General features: G+C 37.0%; 1 protein-coding gene across 1 annotated transcript in view; it reads right to left on the reverse strand.

Annotated features, from left to right (window-relative positions):
- KANSL1L (KAT8 regulatory NSL complex subunit 1-like) overlaps window positions 1-21,669 on the reverse strand; it is a 112,357-nt gene that overhangs the window by 70,463 nt on the left and 20,225 nt on the right. The window contains exon 2 of the mRNA XM_006872742.1: window positions 17,552-17,693. Within this exon, the coding sequence (XP_006872804.1) occupies window positions 17,552-17,693 (142 nt within the window). The remainder of the gene's footprint in view (window positions 1-17,551; window positions 17,694-21,669) is intronic.

The raw sequence follows: 21,669 nt of genomic DNA on the forward strand, positions 1-21,669 counted from the left end.
AAAGAAAGTGAGGCTGCACAGGAGGCACTCACTCATCTCTGCCAAGAAATTTGGAAGACAGCTATCTGGCTGGCTGACTGACTGGAAGAGATCTAAAGAGATTTCAGAGAGAGGTGACCCAATGGAATGCAGAAATCATTGGACAATCTCTTTGATATCCCAGGTGAGTAAAGTTTTGCTAAAGGTAATACAGAAACGGCTGCAAGCATACATTGACAGAGAACTTCCAAAGGTTCAAGACAATTCAGAAGAGGCTTTGGAATGAGGCATATCATTGCTGATGTCTGATGAATTTTGACTGAAAGCAGAGAATACCAGAAAGATGTTTATCTGTGTTTTATTGACTACGCAAAGGCTTTCAATTGTGTGGATCATTACAAGCTATGGACAACACTGCAAAGTAGGAGTATTCCAGAACATTTGATTGTGCTCATGAGGACTCTGTACCTGGACCAAGAAGCAGTTGTTCGAACAGAACATGGGAACACGGAAAAAATACAATGTTGTATTCTTTCATCACACTTATTCAACATGTATGCTGAGCAAATAATACAAGAAGCTGGGTTAGATGAACAAAAATGTGGCATCAGGACTGGAGGAAGACTCATTAACAACTTGAGATATGCAAATGATACAACCTTGCTTGCTGAAAGTGAAGAGGACTTAAAACATTTACTGATGAAGATCAAAGAGCCACAGCCTTAGGTATGGATTACATCTCAATGTAAAGAAAACAAAAATCCATAAACAACATTCTTATCAATGGACCATAAACAACATTCTTATCAACGGAGAAATGATTGAAGTTGTCAAGGACTTCATTCTTCTTGGATCAGCTATCAATACTCATGGAAGCAGCAGTCAAGAACTCAAAGGACAGGACGTATTGCATTAGGCAAATCTGCTGCACAAGACCTTTTGAAAGTGTTTAAGAGCAAAGATGTCAGCTTGAGGACTAAGGTGTGCCTGCCCCAAGCCATGCTATTTTCAATAACCTTACATGCATGCGAAAGCTGGACAGTGAATAAGGAAGACCATAGAAGAATTGATGCTTTTGAGTTGTGGTGTTGGAGGAGAATACTGAAAGTGCCATGGGCTGCCCAAAGAACCAATAGATCTGTTTTGGAAGAAGTGCAGCCAGAGTGCTCCCTTGAGGTCAAGATGGCCAAACTTGGTCTCTCATACTTCAGACATATTGTCAGGAGGGACCAGTCACTGGAGAAGGATATCACATTTGTTAAGGTGGAGGGTCAGAGAAAAAGAGGAAGATCTCCAACGAGATGGATTGGCCAAGTGGCAGCATCCACCGACTCAAGCGTGGCAACAGTAGTGAGGTTGGTCCAGGATCAGGCAGTGTTTCATTCTGCTGTGCTTATGGTCGCTATTGGTCGGTACCAACTCGATGGCACCTGACAACAACAAAATATAGTAACATGACTTTAACTACTATTTCTATTGAAGCAACTCTAAATCTACATCTCATAGACCTATGTTCTCCAATATCTCGTTTTCTGACTCTTTCATGAATTTCTCCTAAGATGTGAAAATCAATGTGTTCAGAAAGTAAGCACATTTTCATCAACTTTTTATATAACAAGCACTTTTTGCCCTTCCTGAAATAGCAAGTCATTAAGTAAAGAGTTTCCTGAAATCGGAATCACTTTGGAAAGTATCAAAAAATGTAATTCTCCTCTAAGAGGGCTTTTGTGTGTGTGTGTTTGTGTGTGTGTGAGAGAGAGAGAGAGAAGAGAGAGAGCAGGGACACATGATGGGGACCTGGGGGTATGCTGGCAATGTAACAGCTGAGATCTGAAATAGCACCTCAAGTGACATATCTTCTTGTTCCCAAGAGTTACAAGGTTTCAAACCTTGAAACTTTGAAAATATGTAGTTTTTGTCTCTATTCCTTTACCTAACTTTCCTGGTAATCCTGTATGACATCTAGATATTTCCATGATATTTATCTCGAGTCACCATTGTAAGTCACTTTCCCATCACCTTGACTATATACTAGAACTTCTAGAAAAATTTCCCGGGCACTCTTTCTTTTTGCATTAGCCCATTGGTGCTGTGGGTTAATGCGCCAGTCTGGAAAGCCATTTGAACTGCAAGGTTGGCGGTTCAAGCTCACCAGCTACTCCTCGGAACCCTACACAGGGTCACTATGGGTCAGGATCCACTCGACGGCACTTAACAACAACAACAAATTATGCATTTGGAGTCCTGGTGTGGCCCTGCACTGCACTTAAGACAACAACATCATGAATTTAATTACCTTGATGTTGTTGTTAGCTTCCATCAAATGGGCCCCAACTGTGGTGACTGGTGCAGGACGAAATGAAACACTGCCTGGTCCTGCATTGTCTCCATGATGGTTTCGGATAAGACCACTGTGATCCATACGGTTTTCATTGGCTAAATTCCAGAAGGAGACTGCCAGACCTTTCTTGTGACTTATTCTGGAAGCTTTACTGATACATGTCCAGCAGCATAGCAACATGTAAGCCTCTACTGACAGCTGGGTGGTGGCTGCATGTAAGGTACAGTTGCCATGAACTGAATCTGGGTTTCCTTCATGGAAGGTTAAGGATTCTACCACTAAGCCATCCCTGCTCCATGTTACCACAATCATAATATTAGAAAACAAGGAGTCCTTTGCTGCAGTATAGCTCTAGGAAAGCTCTCTAATAGGAGCTGATCAAAAATTAACTCTCCAACTACGCATACAAATTCTACTTTCAGCACCCTACCTTTATCAAAAGTCTTACAACGCTATCCCATACTTTGCTCATTATACTTACTTTTTCTGTCATATTAAGGACAACTGTATAACTTATTTATTTTTATATTTGTAACTTTTAGCAAGTTACTTTCTCTATATCTATAATTTCCTGGTCTTTAAAATAGAAACGATGCCTACCAATAAAGGTAGTAGTGAATTTACAATGAAATTATACATGTAAATTGCTTATAACATTTCTTTATGTATAAATACTTTAAGAATTGTATTATAATTTACTGTTTTTATATCATCATCAAAGTAAATATTAGGACCCAGTAAAGTATTGAACATAAGAGTATATATGATGGATGAGACAGAGAAAAAAGAAAATATGCCAACTCTACTGCCAAACATCGTACATACATAGCTTCACCTTTTTGTATTTCCAACATGAATCCTGATCTCTAAACATGATTTTTAAAATGCCCCCTGGAACCTTGGTGCATTATCTTCTGAGTCTCTGATAATCATTGGCCTTTTTGGGTCATAGACGCCTTTTGAAAATGTGTTAAAAACCACCTATAGTCTTGTCTGGAAAAAAAAAAAAAAATCACTCCAGGATAAAAATAACTTTGTGAATTCCTTACTAAAAAATGGGGAAGGATTACAAAAAAATATTTAAAATAATGAAACTAAAAATCCCTCAAATTTGGTGAAAACTATAAATCCACAGACTCAAGGAACTCAATGAATAATAAACATGATAAGCACAAAGAAATTCTCTTCAGGAAGAATCATAAAGAAACTGCTGGAAAACAGTGGTTAATAAAAAAAATTTTTTTTTTAATTAAACAAAGACACATTATATAAGTATAAAGAAAGAAAGGAGTCCTGGTGTGGTGCTGTGGGCTAATACTCTGGACTGCAAAGTCAGTGTGAAGCATAAGGGTGGCAGTTCAAGCTCACCGGCTGCTCCTTGGAAATCCTATACAGGGTAGCTATGGGTAGGAACCGACTTGATGGTACTTAAGAATAACAACAAATAAAGAAAACACTGACCATCATGTCTACTAAAAACAGTGCAAGACAGAAAGAACTGGAATGACATCTTTAAATTGTGGGAGAGAAAAACAATCAGCATGGTATTTTGTATTCAAATATGAATGTGAAATAAGGACATTTTCTGATCACAAAAGTTAAGATAATTTGAAATGAAAAACAAACTTCATCAGGCTGAAGTATACTTAACAGTGAAAAAGTGAATGCTTTTATCTAAAAATGGCATCTAGCAGAATGCTGCACTCATCAGTTTTACTCAGCACTGGAGGTAAGAAAAAGAAATTATAAAGACCTACATAAAAAGGAAAGTCGTCTTTATTCACAAATGCCATAATCATAAATGTAGAACACTCAAGTAATATATATTTTTTTAAAAAAAAGAACTACTAGATATAGAAAGTGAATTTAGAAAGATTGTAAGATACATGTTTAACCAGATTTATAACTGGAGAAAAGTCACAATAGTAGAAACACTTTGAGGGAGGATAACAGATCTCCTGAGCAACAGATGTGACCATGGGTTGTTGTGGGAACTGTTTGAAAAGGTAGCTTCTGATATATTTTGTATTGTTGTTGTTGTTATTGTTAAGTGCCATTGAGTCGGGTCCAACCCATAGCGACCCTGTACAGGGTTTCCAAGGGTGTAAATCTTTACGGGAGTAGAAAGCCTCATCTTTCTCCCACGGCTGGTAGTTTCGAACCGCTGACGTTAAGGTTCGCAGCCCGATTCGTAACCACTACGCTACCAGAGATCCTCAGTGACAATTTAAAAGAAAGGTCTTAATAAGTTACCCAAGATAAATTTATTAAAACTGAAAAAAAATACATGTTTAATATCCAGAAATAAATAGTATTTAGGACCAGGCAGTGTTTCGTTCTATTGTACAGAGTCGCTATGAGTCGGTACCACCTTGATGGCACCTAACAACAAACAACAACAATTGTAACCACTAGAAAATGGGGCCCTGGTGGCACAGTGGGTTAAGCACTGGGATGCGCACTGAAAGGTTATTGCAAACCCACCAGCTATTCCATAGAAAAATAATGAAGCAGTCTGCTTCCATAAAAATTTACAGCCTCAGAATACGATTGAAAGATACTCTATGACAGTGGGTTTGGTTTTGAAAACATGAAATGCTTAGGAAAAGATTTAGCAAAGTTTATACAAAACATATACACTGAAGACTACAAAACACTATTGTTTGTTGTTTAGTGCCATTGAGTCCGTTCTGACACTACTGAGACACATTTTAAAAGATTTAACTAAATGGAAATATAATCCATGTTCACTTATTTAAAGACTTGATATTATTCAAATGTCAATTCTCTCCAAACACAACTATAAATCAAATACAGCCCCAGAAGAAAACCCCAGGAAAAATATTTGTAGAAACTGACAAATTAATGCTTAAACTTATAGGGAAATGCAAAAGTTGCAAAATAATTTTGGAAAAATAAAGGGAACAAATTTAGAAGGCTTGTACTACCTGATTTCAAGATTTATATTGTTGTTGTTGTTAAGTGCCGTCAAGTCAGTTCCAACTCATAGCACCCTTTACAGGGTTTCTGAGGCTTTAAATCGTGGAAGCAAAAAGCTTCATCTTTTTCCTTAAGAACAGTTGACGGGCTTGAACTACGGTAAGAGCAGTTGTCGGGCTTGAACTACGGACTTTGTGGTTCACAGTCCAGTGCTTAATAAGTACGGAGCCATCCGTGCTCCTACAAGGCTTATATAAATCAACAGTAATCAAGACGGTTAAGACTATGTGGTTTGGCACTCAATGGAATAGGAAAAGATCCAGACATAGACCTACACATACAAGCCCAACTGATTTTTTACCAAGGTGCTAAGGTAATACAAAGGGGCAATGACATTCTTTTTAAGAAATGGTTATGGAGTACATGTGTATCCACTTGAAAAGTCCCTTAGAAATTTACCCACTGAAATTATTTTTAATCATTACCTCACAAAGTACTCAAAAAATGAACTCAGAATGGACCTTGCCTTGCAGATTTATAGAAAAAGTAAAAAATTTCCAGAAGAAAACAAAGTTTAACATCTTCATTACTTTTGGATAGGCAAAAATTTATTTAAAATAGGTTCCTAAAAGTACAAACTTTTAACACACACAAAAAATTGATAGATTACATTTCATCAAAATTAACATCTTTACTACTCCAGTGATACTATAAAACTTAAAGGAAACCACAAAGATGTTCAGAATACAGTTAGTCCCTAATTTTAAATGTATTCTAGTTACAATGAACCATACTTACGACCTTCCAATTTTTTGGTACATGTTATCTCTCCAACCTACCAGCTGCTCCTCAGAAGCCCTAAAATAGGGTTGCTATGAGTCAAAACTGAGTCACAAGTGACTCCACACCACTTAATAACAACAACAATCATTAGTAATATATCCTACATATTACTATGTAGGACAATGTTGCAGGGCATAGTTTTACTCTCTACAGTGTTGCAGAACCATGAGAATGAACCCATCATTAGTCTATCTGTACATACGTCTGACAGCCAACCTGTATCAGGAATATATATTGGGATCTCACAACTCAATAATAGATAGACAACAATCAAATTAAAAAGTGGGCAAAGGATTTTAATAGACACTTCAGAAAGAACATATAGGAATGATGATGAGAAAATTAAGAGACCCTCATTATCATTAACAATCAAAGAAATGCAACCATTAAAACTAATATGAGATAGGACTACACATTCATCAGAATGACAGCAGTGAAAAAGATGCAACAATATACCAAGTGTTTGTAAGGATATATTCCAACTGGAATCTTCTACCTTACTGGTAGAAGTGTATAATGGTACACTATACACAGCTTGGAAGTTTCTTAAAAACGTGCATATACTTACCATATGACCCAATGCAATGGTTACTTCCATGTGTCAGCTTAGCTAGGATATGGTTCTTAGTGTTGGGATCAAACACTTGTCTAGTTGTTGCCATGAAATACTTGTTGCTGTTAAGTGTCGGCAAGTGGGTTCCAACTCATAGTGACCCCAAATTCACCCCGAGAAGCGGCTGGTGAATTTGAACCACCCACCTTGCAGTTCAAACAGACTGTGCAGTCCAGTACATTATCACACAGCGCCGCACCAGGACTCCATGAAGTACTTGTTCTTGTTAGGCTCCATCGAGTCGGTACCAACTCAAAGCGACCCTATGCACAACAGAATGAAACACTGCCTGGTCCTGGACCAACCTCACAATTGTTGCCACGCTAGAGCCCATTGATGCTGCCATTTTGACAATCCATCTCACTGGGGGTCTTCCTCATTTCCTCTGACCCTCCACCTTACCACACATGATATCCTTCTCCAAAGACAATATGTCCGAAGTATGAGAGACGAAGTTTGGCCATCGTGGCCTCCAAGAAGCACTCTGGCTGCACTTCTTCCAATAAGTTTGGCCATCGTGGCTTCCAAGAAGCACTCTGGCTGTTGGTTCTTCTGGCAGCCCATGCACTTTCAGCATTCTCCTCCAACAACATAACTCAAAAGCATTAATTCTCCTATGGCCTTCCTTATTCACTGTCCAGCTTTCGCATGCATATGAGGTTATTGAAAATACCATGGCTTGGGTTGGGTGCACCTTAGTCCGTCCTCAAGCTGACATCTTTGATCTTCAACACTTTCAAAAGGTCTTGTGCAGCAGATCTGCCTAATGCAATACATCGTTTGATTTCTTGACTGCTACTTCCATGAATGTTGATAGTTGATCCAAGGAGAATGAATTCCTTGACAACTTCAATCTTTTCTCTGTTGATAAGAATGTTGTTTATTGGTCCAGTGGTGAGGATTTTTGTTTTCTTCACATTGTGATGCAATCTATACCTACTGAAGGCTGTGCTTAAAATACTTAAGTATTTTAAGTCCTCTTCACTTTCAACAAGCAAGGTTGCATCATCTGCTTATCACAGGTTGTTAATGAATCTGATGACATTTTTCTTCATGGAACCCAGCTTCTTGGATTATATGCTCAGCATACAGGTTGAATAAGTATGGTGAAAGAATACAACCCTGTCTCACACCTTTCTTAATTTTAAACCATTCAGTATTCCCATGTTCTGTTCGAACAACTGCCTCTTGGTTACAGATTCCTCTTGAGCACAATAAAGTGTTCCAGAATACTCATAGTTTGCAATGTTGTCCATAGCTTGTCATGATCCATACACTTGAAAGCCTTTGCGTAGTCAATAAAACACAGGTAAACATCTTTCTGATATTCTCTGCTTTCAGCCAAGATCCATTGGACATCACCAATGATATCCCTCATTCCACGGCCTCTTCTGAATCCAGCTTGAGCCTCTGGAAGTTCCCTGTCAATGTATGCTAGCAGCCGTTTCTGAATTACCTTTAGTAAAACTTTATTCTCATGGGGTATCAAAGATATTGTCCGATGATTTCCGCATTCTGTTGGGTCACCTCTCTTTGGAATGGGCATAAATACAGATCTCTTCCAATCAGTTGGCCAGATAGTTATCTTCCAAATTTCCTGGCAAAGGTGAGTGAGAGCCTCCAGTGCCACCTCACTTTCTTGAAAGATCTCAATTTTTATTCCATCAATTTCTGGTGCCTTGTTCTTTGCCAATTCCTTCAATGCACCTTGAACTTCTTCCTTTAGTATCCTTGGCTCTTGATCATATGCAACCTCCTGAAATGGTTGAACATCAACTATTTCCTTTTTTGGTATAGTGACTCTGTATTCCTTCCATCTTCTTTTGATGCTTTTTGCATCACTCAATAATTACATGTGATTAAATCTGTTAGCCTTTGGTCAAGGAGATTGATTGCCTTATGGTATACAAACAAGTAAATGCTAAGGATTACTAACAGATACCAGAAAATAGAAGGAAATGACAAGACCAAGATCTTGAGTTTGAAAATAATGTAGCTATGTCATCTGGAACATGTGGTTACTAGATCACCACAGCAGTGGAAGAGAGAGCACAGGAAGAATTACATAATGGCTTTTAAATATTTTGCCCTAGAAATGAAATCTATGTCTAGAACTAAGCTTGCCTAATTGCAAAAGTATTTGGGAATATGGAGGAACACAAACATTTAATGGACAATAAATGTTTCTTTGCCACAGACTGCCCATCTAGACAATAAGCATTACTTTGTACTGTCTTTAGAATACATCCACCCCATATCTCAAGGAAGACAATCCAAAGTGCCATCTAATCATTAAATTCATTTCAAGGTTTAACATCTTAGGCCACGTAGAGTAGTCTCTCCATGTGGGTATGGCTCCTCTGAGTAGAGAGCTTTATCATCTATCTATAAAATCTATCTGCCTCCTCTCACACCCAGTAAGCAGTGTTGAACATGATCAAGAAAACAACAACGAACACTTCCATTTACAATGAGGAAGACTGAAGAATACACACCCAATGAGACAATTCTACTCTGGCACATGAGGTCACTGTAAGTAAAAACTCACTGACTTGACAACACTTACAAAAACAACAGTTGGTCTATATTACTTCTGAAACTCTATGGAACAGATATTGTAAGAACACCTAGCCTTTGATGTGCGGGACAGTCCCTGCTCAGGTGATTTCCATCCACTGTTCTCTATGGCTTTCAATAGGCCTCTGGAAGTTTCTTTCTTTTCCATTACCTACTTTAGCATTGGAGGATTAGTGTGGCACTGAGAGTTAATGTGATGGACTCAAATGTCAGTTTGAGCTACAGTGTTGACAGTTCAAGCTTACCAGCGGCTCCTCAGAAACTCTGGCACTTAACAACAACAACAGTTGTTAACACTATTAGTAGATGTTTATGTAAATCTCTCAACCTGTTTCTTGCTCATGGCAAGTTAGAGACTTAAGGGTTGATTTAAATCTTGAACAGTAAAAGAGTCTTTCTAGAGCAGACTCATGGTTTCTTTGGCAACACAACACAATAATAGAAAGGCCTTCCCATCTACCTGTCTTCTTTCATATAATTCTACATAATGATTCCTTGAAACAGTCTCAAAAGACATGTTTTTCCCCCTTCAAGCCCCTATACCTACTACTCCCTCCCTTTCCTTCTTCTCCCTTTCTCTACTCTATAGAGGTCTCCAAGAAACTGTGGAATTTTGAGTTCTGCCCAGAATAATTTTACCTTGTTCAAAGGTTTTACTGATATTTTCTATGAATCCATTTGAGTCTTTACTATTCAAAGGCAAGGCCCTGAATTTCTAAGAAATTCTTCTATTCCCTTTCATTTATGTTTTAAACAAATAGGTTTGAAAAAGGACTAATGAGAAATATTAACAATAGAAATATGATTACAAAACACAAACTAGCACACAGAATAAAAGCTGTACGGTCAATAAAATTAGCAAATTCAAAGATAATAAGAAATTCCCTGTAGTACAGACAGACAATGAGAAACATTATGAAAGAACAGTGAAGAAACATGAAACATTTGTTTAAGCCTCTTAATCTACTGGGAATTTCAGAAAAATACAACAGGAAAACAATGGCAGAGAAACAATAGTTGAGTGATAATAGCAGATAATTTTATAGAATTAAAAATATAAAATCTCAGGTTAAATACATAATCTGAAAAATAAAAACATTATGTCTACATAAAGATGCATATATGAATATGCATAGCAGCTTACTCATAATAAATGAAAATAGAAACCACTTAAATTTCCATCAACTGTGAATGGATAAACAAACTACTGATACATTCAATAGCACGGATGAACCTAAAACACCCTTAAACTATATATCTATTATTTTATTTGTAAGACATTCTAGAAAAGACAAAGTTATAATGAGAGCAATCAGTGGTTGAAAAGGAGCAGGTGTAGGTTGATAAGAGTGGCCTTCATCATGGCTGTAATAATGGTTACATAACTTGTCAAAATTCAATGAATTGCACAGTTGCAAAAGTTAGAGTTCCAAGCAAAATTATGAAAAATCCACAATTAGACATCAGTTAGTAGAAACGGTAGAACATAAAACAAACACAAAAGTCTTAAAGCAGCCAGCTAGAAAGCGCAGATGACTTACAAAAGAATAATTATTACACTGACAGCCACCTAGTTGTTCATCAGCATCAAAATATTCCAGAAACTAAGGAAAATTATCTTTAAAGTACTAAGGGAAAGTAACTAAAATGTCATTTAAGAGTGGATGTAAAATAAATCTTTTATAAGACACACAAAGATAAAGAGAATTTAAATGTCCACAGGCCTTAACTCGTGTTAGAAACTACTAAGAATGTATTTCACTAAGAAAAAAAGAAACCAAGAGAGAAAAGGGATGTAACAGAACTGTACACTCTTTCCAGGATCCATTTTCTTCTTCTTCCTTTCACTGTTTGACCTGTCTTACCAGAATTTTAGCTATTTTTTACAGTTTCCTAGTGAATGATCTTCTTTTATCTCTTGGTTTTCTATGTCATTATTTTCTGTTTCATTTTCAGATTATTCATAAATAATTCTTCAGAGTAGAGTTAATTTAGAAGAAAAATCCTTTAAAATGATAAAAGTATATGATATAATAATTAAGAGAACAACTTAAAATTCACTGAAAAAATAACAATGCAAGTCTACCAAAAAGCACTACTTCAAAATGTAAGAAACAAAAACTAACAGAATTATCAAGAAAAAAAGCAACATCTACAATGTTGGGGGAAACTTTAACACCATACCCCAAATTAACACATTATACCAATGTTCATTCCACAGTGGTCAAAAACATAGAAACAAACTAAATGTCCACCCACAGATAAATAAACAAAATGTAGAATGCACACACAATGGAATAATATTCATCCATAAAGAGACAAGAAGTCCGGTACATGATACAACATGGATGAACCTTTAAAACATGCTGAGTGAAATCAGTCAGGCACAAGAAGGACAAATACAAGATCCCACTTACAGCCAAATGTACATTGAGACCAAAGTTTATTGGTGGCTACCAAAGTTGCTCACCAGTTGTCCTACTGTGGTACCCTGTGTGTTGCTGGGATGCTGGAAGCTATATACCACCAGTATTTTAAACACCACCAGGGTCACTCATGGTGGACAGGTTTCAGTAGAGCTTCTAGACCATTGATAGACTCAGAAGAAGGAGAGGCAGACTTCTAAATGTTTAGCCACTGAAAACCTTATGAATAGCAAAAGAACATTGCCAGTTAGAGTGACAGCAGATGGGTCCCTCAGGTTGGAAAGCACTCAAAATAAGATTCGGCAAGACCTGCCTCCTCAAAGTAATGACATAAATGAAGCAACACTTTGGGGACCTTCATTTGCTAATAGGGCACAGCTGCAAACATTCATTAATAATTATAAAGTGAAATGTACAAAGTATGAATCTAGGAAAATAAGAACTTGTCCAAAATGAAATGGAACAACACATAAAGATCAAAATCCTAGGAACTGTTGTCAGTGAGGGCCATTGAGTGGATTCTGACTCACAGTGACCCTGTATAAGATTTCTGAGGCTTTAAATCTTCACAGGAGCACAGAGCCTCATCTTTCTCCCACAGAGAAGCAGATGGGCTTAAACCACCAACCTTGTGGTTCATAATCCAGTGCTTATTGTATGGAGCCACCACACTCTCATCCTAGGTTTAGTGACCCGAAATGGGCACCAGCCCATTTGAATCAGATAATCACATGGTTTACGATGCTGGGAATGACAAATGGAAGAAAAATGGCATCACATTCCTTGTCAAAAAGATCATTTTCAAGATCTGTCTTGGAGTACAATACTGTGGTAGAATAATATCCATATGTCTACAAGGAAGACCAGTTAATACTAGTAAAATTTATAGAGCAACCACTAAAGCCAGCAATGATGAACCTGAGGAATTTTACCAACTTCTTTTGTCTGAAATTGATCAAACATACAATCAAAATGTATTGACAATTACTGCTGATAGGAATGTGAAAGTTTGAAAGGAATCATATTAGAAGATCCTAGACAGAGTGGGAGAAAAAAAATATGGAACAAAACTCAGAATCATAAAAAAAGACCAGGGTTACTGGTCTGACAGAGACTAGTGGAGCCTCCCAGCCTATGGCTTTTAGTCAGTTTTCAAACCTGGAACTGAATTTACCCCCCAGGCTCTACTTTCATCCAAACAGACACACCTATAAGGTGGGCAATGAAACCCCAAAGGTATATACTCCTTAGAACAACCAGCCATAGGAGATCAAAAGGGCAGCATCTGCCCAGGAATAAATCTCAAAACGTAAGAAGGGATAGGACTGAAGGATAGATGCAAATGGAAAACAAAGGGGATTAGAAGGGCGTTGTTACATTGTGGGGATTGCAGTCAATATCATGAAACAAAGTGTATGAATTTTTGAAGAACCATCTTGCTCTATAAACTCACCCAAATCATAATAAAAAGTTTTAAAAAATTGATCAATATCTGTACAGATGCAGTTTGTTGTGTTTAAGTGCCATCGAGTTGGTTTCGACTTACAGTGACGCTGAATAGGATTTGCGAGGAGCAGCTAAGTTTGAACTGATGACCTTGAGGTTCAAACCGACCTTGAAGTCAAGTGCTTATCCTACAGCACCATACTAGGAGTCCATACATATAATAAAATAAGCTAGCTTAGTCTAATAAATACTTAAGAGATTTTATAATTAAAAAATTACGATTTTTTTTTCCTGTTATACATTGAGCATTTACAGAATGTGATTACTAGTGGGTCACAAAACATGGCCACCATACAGGCCAATCAGTTCCCAGACTACAATATGCATAAAGAATAGACTATTATTTTAAAGAAGTTTTATATGAGAGTTTGGAACCATTAAGATGTACAATTTAATAACTTTAGGATTTAAAAAACAAAACATTGACAATAAAATATTTATAAGTTAACAACAATGATAGAATTAATATATGGTATAGACTCAAAATGATACCTTAGTAAAAATGGAGAATGATAATTCTAAAGATCAAGTCAAGAAGTTAAAATGCTACCATCAACAACAGTACCAGTACCATAAACCTAATGAAAATGTAGCAAAATGTAGTAACACAGAAAACCAAAATAAAGGAAAATCAATAAAACTGAAACAAAAACATATTTTATGATGAAAGGCTAGTAAGAAAGCAAAGACCTTGAAAAATAATAGAAAAACAATATAAGGGGACTTTTCTATTAAAACACAAGAATTATTATAAAGCTGTATAAAACAGAAGCATATATGAATATAAAGAGTTCAGTAATTGCTCTGGTGTGGCTCTGTAGGCTAAGCACTGGATTATTAATTGCAGGGTTGGTGGTGCAAACCCACCAGCCACTCCTTGGAACCCCTATATATAGGGTCTTTATGAGTCATTGAAATTGACTCGGCACTTAACAACAACAAAAACAAAATTGCTCTGAAAGGATTACATCAGAGGGCTCCAGACATAGTGGGAGAAAATGTGGAACAAAACTCAAAATTATTTAAAAAAAAAAAAGACTGGGCTTACTGGTCAGAAAGATACTGGAGGAATCTGAGACTGTGGCCTTCCACCACCCTTCAGGTTTGGAATGGAATTCACCCTAATGGCTCAATTTTCAGCCAAGCAATGGAGAGGTCTACAGAGAGGACAACAACAATAGTAAGGAATGCTCATCATGTAATGGTCCGTAATTCAAGATCACAAGGGCAATATTTACTTAAGAACAAAATTGAAAGGGATGGGAAGGTAAAACAAAATGTGTGATTTGATTAATGTAAAACGGATGACCTTCTCTGTAAACCTTCACTGAATTTACAATAAAAAGTTTAAAAAAAAAAAAAAAAAGTCCAGTAAAAGACCCATACATATATGGAAAATGACTATGTTACAAATGTCATATTATAAACCCAAATTAGAAAATAATATGTACACACAGACACACACACACAGGACAACTAATAAAGAGTAGAAAATATAAGGTTAATCCTTAAAGCAAAATAAAAATATCTGAGTGGCAATAACATTGAGGTCCAATCTTATTACATGCATGGACAAGTAAATTATAACAATAACATCATCTTTCATAACCATTAAACAGGAAAAATTAAGTCGTCATAAAATATAAAATGTTATCCTGGGTATGAAGAAACAGGAGCTCTTCCATAACACCAAAGGTAGTGTTGACGTCCAGTTACGTCAGAGAGTACAAAAAATCTGGATAGCCATGCCTTGTTGTTGTTAGGTGTCATCAAGTCGGTACCAACTCATAGCGACCCTATGCACAACAGAACAAAACACTGCCTGGATCCTGAGCCAACCTCACAATCATTGCTATGTTTTGAGTCCACTGCTGCTGCCACTGTGCCAACCCATCTCCCTGAGGGTCTTTCTCTTTTTCTCTGACCCTCCACTTTACCAAGCATGATATCCTTCTCCAGGGTCTTGTGCAGCAGATTTGCCTAATGCAATATATTGTTTGACTTCTTGTCTGCGGTTTCCAAGAGTGTTAATGGTTGATCCAAACAAACTGAAGTCTTTTGACAATTTCAATCTTTTCTCCATTGATATGAATGTTGTTTATTGGTCTAATGGCCAGGATTTTTGTTTTCTTTAAATTAAGGTGCAGCCCAGACTGAAGGCTGTGGTCTTTGATCTTCAACAGTAAGTATTTTAAGTCTGTTATACTGTGGTGACTTGTGTGTTGTTATACTGTGGTGACTTGTGTGTTGCTGTGATTCTGGAAGCTATGTCATGGATATTTTAAATACCAGCAAGGTTGTTCATGGTTGACAGGTTTCAGCTGAGCTTCCAAAAGAAGACAGACTAGGAAGAAGGAGAGATGGACTACTTCTGAATATTTATTCACTGAAAACCTTATGAGTGGCCATGCCTGAGATCCAGCAATTCCACTTTTAGGTATATACCCAAGAGAAATTCTACACAGGTATACAAGGAGATGTAACATCATTGAGCTATTCTTTTAACTAGCATAAAAATTGAAACAACATATATCTATCAATGGGAAATAGAATATATAAACATATCATTATATGTTCATAGAATACTCATTCAATTCTTCTAGTGGAATAACTTACAAGAAGTATAAAAGTAGTAAGGTGATGAGTGAAATAAGACAGTCAAACAATAACTTAAACATAACTTATGTGCACTTTAAATGTATAGAAACTATACACTAGTTATAGATAGTTATAAACACCTATGTGGTGAAAGTATAAAAGCATACCTGACAAAAATAAATGTCAAACCTAGTGAATCTGAATAGTGGTTGCAGGGAAGTTGTTGTTGTTAAGTGTCCTCAAATCAGCTCTGACTCAGTGACCCTATGTACAATAGAACAAAACATTTGCCTAGTCCTGCACCATCCACATGAGGACTATATTTAAGCCCATCGTTGCAGCCACCGTGTCAATCCATCTTGTCAGTAGTCTTCCTCTTTATCACTGACCTTCTACTTTACAGCCTATGATCTCCTTTTCCAGGATCCTGTCCCTCCTGATGACATGTCTGAAGCACAAAGCCATCTGTGTTTCTAAAGCACATTCCGGCTATGCTTCTTCCAGGACAGATTTGCTTTTTTGTTCTGGTAGTTCATGGTACTGTCAATCTTCTGTGCCAACATCCTAATTCAAATGCATCAATTCTCCAGTTTTCTTTATTCATTGTCCAGCTTTCACATCTATACAAGATGACTGATAATACCATGGCTTGAGTCAGGCACACTTTAGTCCCCAAAGTAACATCTCTGCTCTTTAATACTTTAAAGTAATCTTTTGCAGCAGATTTGTCTAATGCAATAATACATCGCTTGATTTCCTGATTGCTGTTTCTGTGAGCTTTGATTATGCATCCAAGTAAAATGAAACCCTTGACAACTTCAACTTTTTCTTGATTCATCATGTTTATTGGCTTGGTTGTAAGGATTTCTGTTTTCTTTACATTGAGTTGCAATCTATATTGAAGGCTACATTCTTTGATTTTCATCAGTAAGTGATTCAGTTCTTCCTTGTTTTCGGCAAACAAGGTTGTGTCATCTGCCTATTGCAGGGTGTTAATGAGCCTTCTTCAAATCCTTGTGCCACATTCTTCTTCACATATTCCAGCTTCTTGGATTATGTGCTCAACATACAGACTTAAGTATGGTGAAAAGGTTCAACCTTTTCTGATTTTAAACCACACGATATCTCCTTGTTCTATTCAAATGACTGCCTCTTATTCTATGTACAAAAGTTCTATCTGAGCACAATTAAATGTTTTGGAATTCCTATTCTTTGCAATGTTATCCATAGTTTGTTATGAACCATACAGTGGAATACCTTTGCATAGTCAATAAAATATATGTAGTCAATAAAATACAAGTAAACACCTTTCTGGTATTCTGAAAGTTTAAAAGTTTTTAAATATTTATTTTATTAATGACAGTCCAATAAAGGAGTTCTGAATTTCTCAAAGAGTACAATACGATGATCCTGATAAACATTACAAAGATAGCTTTGTTGTTGTTAGGTGGCTTTGAGTTATTCCCAACTCAGCAACCTGTATAGGGTTTCTAAGGAGTAACCTGGTGGGTTTGAACTGCCAACTGCAAGGCCGACAACTACTTATCCTATAGTACCACACCAGAACTCCAAAGATAATTTTAACTTATAAGAAAATACCAAAATCTTAACATATACCAGCTACCTTTTTAATTACATCTTCTAACAAGTATTCTGAATGAAGAAATGAGGAAAAACAATAACAATAATAATTTTTAAAAGGACAAAAAAAAGAGAACCAGATAATACCTTAGAAGCCCGAATGTGCCTGTGAACATCCGTTAGTTGTTGGATTTTGTATTCTAGCTCTGAAATCTGGGCTTGAAGCCATGTCCATCTGCTGCCAACTCTTGCTCTGTCTACTAGCCACTTCCATTCAGTACTGCAGTTACTGTGAACAAGACAAACACTGTGAGTCAAAACATACATGTAATCACGTTCCAGAGACTGCTTTAATAAGTTCCCTGACTGCTGTCAGACAATCCCAATTTCCTTTGCAAAACATCTAATTCCATTGGGGGAGAATGGCAAACCAACATCAAAGAAAAAAATGTGATTTCCTTACCTTTCTACCCCACAAACAGCTTTGTATTCAATACTAAGTATTCAGTAGCGGGATAATCTCCTTTGCTACTTAATACTTTATTAATGCTGAAGGGCTGAATGGTGCTGGTCAGCAAAGGAAATGAAAATAACAATATTAGCAGCATCCTGTAAAAACTGCTACATCAAGCTTTTATATCCAGGTAGATATCAAGTATTGAACAAGTGATATGAACTTTGCTAAATCTAAATCCATGTAACACTTGGGGGTGGTGGTGGTAGTGTGCCTTCTAGTCTGTTTTGCCTCATAGCAACTCTACATAGGGTTTCTGAGGCAGTGAATCTTTATAAGGGAGCAGAAAGCCTCATTTTCCTTCTGCAGAGCAGCTAGTAGATTCAAACTACTGGCCTTGCAGTTAGCAGCCCAACACAGAGCCACTGCACTACCAGGTGTCCTTATGTAACGCTTGTAGTAGACGAAATTTTACTAGAAGTTTCATTTGCTGAAGCAGGTATCACTTGTAATTACTTAAAATCAACTTAAAGGCATTGTCAAAAATTATCAAAAGTATAAATGTTCTGTTACATTTCAAATAAAGGATAAGCACTCTACGGCTAACCAGGAGGTCAGTGGCTCAAATCCACCATTTGCTCCTTGGAAACCCTACACAGCATCACTATGTGTGGGAACCAGCTTGATGGCACTCAACAGCAGCATATCAAATACAGTGATCCTGTGACGTTTCTTAAGACAAACAGCTGGTTAAGAAACCTGATTCCCAAGGCCTAGACCCTAGAGATGACAAATAATACATAAAGCCTAGCCTCTCCGAGCTCCTGTATTTTTTGGCAAAGCTATATATACTGTAATCCACAGTAAAATTACAAATACATTTATGAAAATATTCCAATCACTCCAACTACACAAATTTAATTACACTGAAGGTACAGCTGAAGGGTAATCACTAATTCACAGCAAAAGAAAATAACTTTAATTTTTAAAAAACCTATTTAAAAAATGTATTTAAAATAATAGAATGACTATCATATAAAGACACCCTAGAAAAAAACATTCTTTAAGATAATATGTTGCCAGATAAACAAAACACGGTTATTAGAACTTTGCTGAATTGATTCATTATAACAAGATTTTATATTAAACTAGTGCTCCCAAAAGCTACTTTGTTAAAAGATCATAATGGCACACAATATGATTAAGGAGACCTTCATAAAAATTATAATTTTTTTATCATTATTATTATTTATCCAGATATAGTCTTGACTGAGTTCATGAATTTGAGTTTTAAATCACATTTTCACAAATGTAGAAAAAAATAAGGAGAACCACATTTTCATAACCATGAATAAAATAAAATAAGTAGATATTTAGTACTGCTAAATGCCAAACAATTCAAGAGGAAAGCAAGGGTCATATCATGCAATATGCTGCACAGCGAGGACAAAAGATTTTATTAAAAGTGGAAGTTGTTACCAAAATTCCAAAGTAAGATCAAAAATTATCTTCCAATAACTTGCTACTAAGTGGAGAAAGCATTGTAGTGGAGCACAAGAGGAAATAAGGAAACCAATTAAGGATGCAACTATAACAATCTGATTATGGTGGTAGTGTGCCCTCAAGTCGGTTCCAACTCATAGTGACTTTGTATAGGGTTTCCAAGGCAGTAAATCTTCATGGGAGTAAAAGCCTCACCTTTCTCACAATCTGATAATAGTGATCTCCAAATATTTCATATGCTGACCTACATTTCTCAGTGTCCTTTGCCCATAGGTGGGAGCATGTGACTAGTTCTGACCAATAGGTTATAAACTAAAGTGACATTGTCATTTCCAGTCCACTAGTCCAGATAACACAGCTACCAGATGGCACAGATACCAAAAGACACTGGAATTTATAAACCACAGTAAACCTTTGCTGTGCTAAACCACTGAGATTTGCAGTTCATTTATTACTATAACTAGCTCTGGTAGCGTAGTGGTTACGAATCGGGCTGCGAACCTTAAGGTCAGCAGTTCGAAACTACCAGCTGCTGCTCCGCGGGAGAAAGATGAGGCTTTCTACTCCCGTAAAGATTTACACCCTCGGAAACCCTATACAGGGTCGCTATGGGTTGGAACCGACTCAATGGCACATAACAACATAGTTTAATCTAACTAATACACTGAACAGAAGAAGATGGCTTGGACTAGTGGAGCAGAGTCCATCTCCATAAGATGGATTCCAGATTCATTTTAAAGTTTATAGGACTTTTAAATTAATAGTGTAGTAGTAAGCACTGATAGATCAAAGGTGATCTTAAACATGATGAGGAAGCTTCAAAAAGTCCCTGGAAAAACAGAATTGAAAGACAATGGAATTTTTCCATGAATGTTTTGAAGCCTCCCCACATTTCCTTAGTGGAGTGTTAGTGGCACAGTGGGTTATGTGTTATGCTGCTAGCTGGATGATCAGCAGTTTGAATCCACAAGAGAAAGATGAGGCTTTCTGCTCCTGAAAAATGTGCAGCCTTGGAAACTATGACAGGGTTGCTATGAGTCAGAAATTACTCCATACAACACAACAACAACAACAACAACAACAACAACAACAACGTATTTCACTAAAAGATTTGCTCAATTCGAAAACTTTCTCTTAACAATTTGAGTAGGCTATAAAATTAGTGTGGCACTGTAGGATCAACACTGGACTGCAAACCATAGGGTCGGTAGTTCAAACCCACCAGCCGCTCCTCAGAAACCCTATATATACAGTGTCACTATCAGTCAGACCAACTTGAAGGTACTTAACAACAACACAAAATTGACAATTCACTAATGATCAGATACAATACAGAAAAAAGAAAAACATTGTAGAGTTAAGCCTATTACTGATACCAAAATAAAGATTACAGAAAGTATATGTTCATATAATACTGTGCTGTGGGATAAGCACTGGGCTGCTAATCTCAAGATTAGCAGTTCACACCCATCAGCCACTTCTCAGAAATCCTATACAGGGTCGTTATGAGTCAGAATCGACCCGACAGCAGTAAACAACAACATACAAAAACAGGAGTATCATTTTAAATTTAAGTAAACTAAATAATGCTTGAACTTTGTGATGTGTAAAATAAATTTTCTGTAAAGAATGCCCTATCCTAAATGGTAACAGAAGTGAACAAAATCTATTTCCTGTGCTAAAACATGGTAACGAGTTTTCCCACCAAAACTATTCCCTTGTTTGAAAACATATGTTCTCAAACACAGTTAAAATTGTAAACATGTTACAGGTAAGCACTGTGGGATACTGCACTGGACTGCAAAACTGGTTTGAACTGCAAGGTCAGCTGTTCAAGCTTGCCAGCCACTCCTGGGAAACCCTATACAGGGTCGCTATGGCTCGGAACCAACTCGACAACACATAACAACAGCTTACTCAAGAGATCAACACTTATACCCCAAAATCAAAACATATTTTATGTAACAACTTATGTAATCAATGATGTAATAATGACTTCTGTAATTTAAGAGTGTAACCAATCAGAACACAGAATGCAACTGTAAACCAGTAATATGTGAGTTATATCCCATGTGTCCTGTCTCCCTAGTTAGCATACAGGCCTGGCATGTGTGCCAATCAGAGCATGTCTTTCTGATCTCACAAGTCTGCTAAGCTGATCACAGAGCACTGCTGCTGATTATAAAATGGAGCTCGTAACGTGGCAATAATTGTGAGGTTGGCCCAGGATCTGGCAGTGTTTCATTCTGTTGTGCATAGGGTCACTATGAGTTGGTACTGACTCAATGGCACCTAACAACAACAACAA

This window comes from Chrysochloris asiatica, unplaced genomic scaffold (assembly GCF_000296735.1).
Source record: "Chrysochloris asiatica unplaced genomic scaffold, ChrAsi1.0 scaffold00212, whole genome shotgun sequence".
Lineage (NCBI taxonomy): Eukaryota > Metazoa > Chordata > Mammalia > Afrosoricida > Chrysochloridae > Chrysochloris > Chrysochloris asiatica.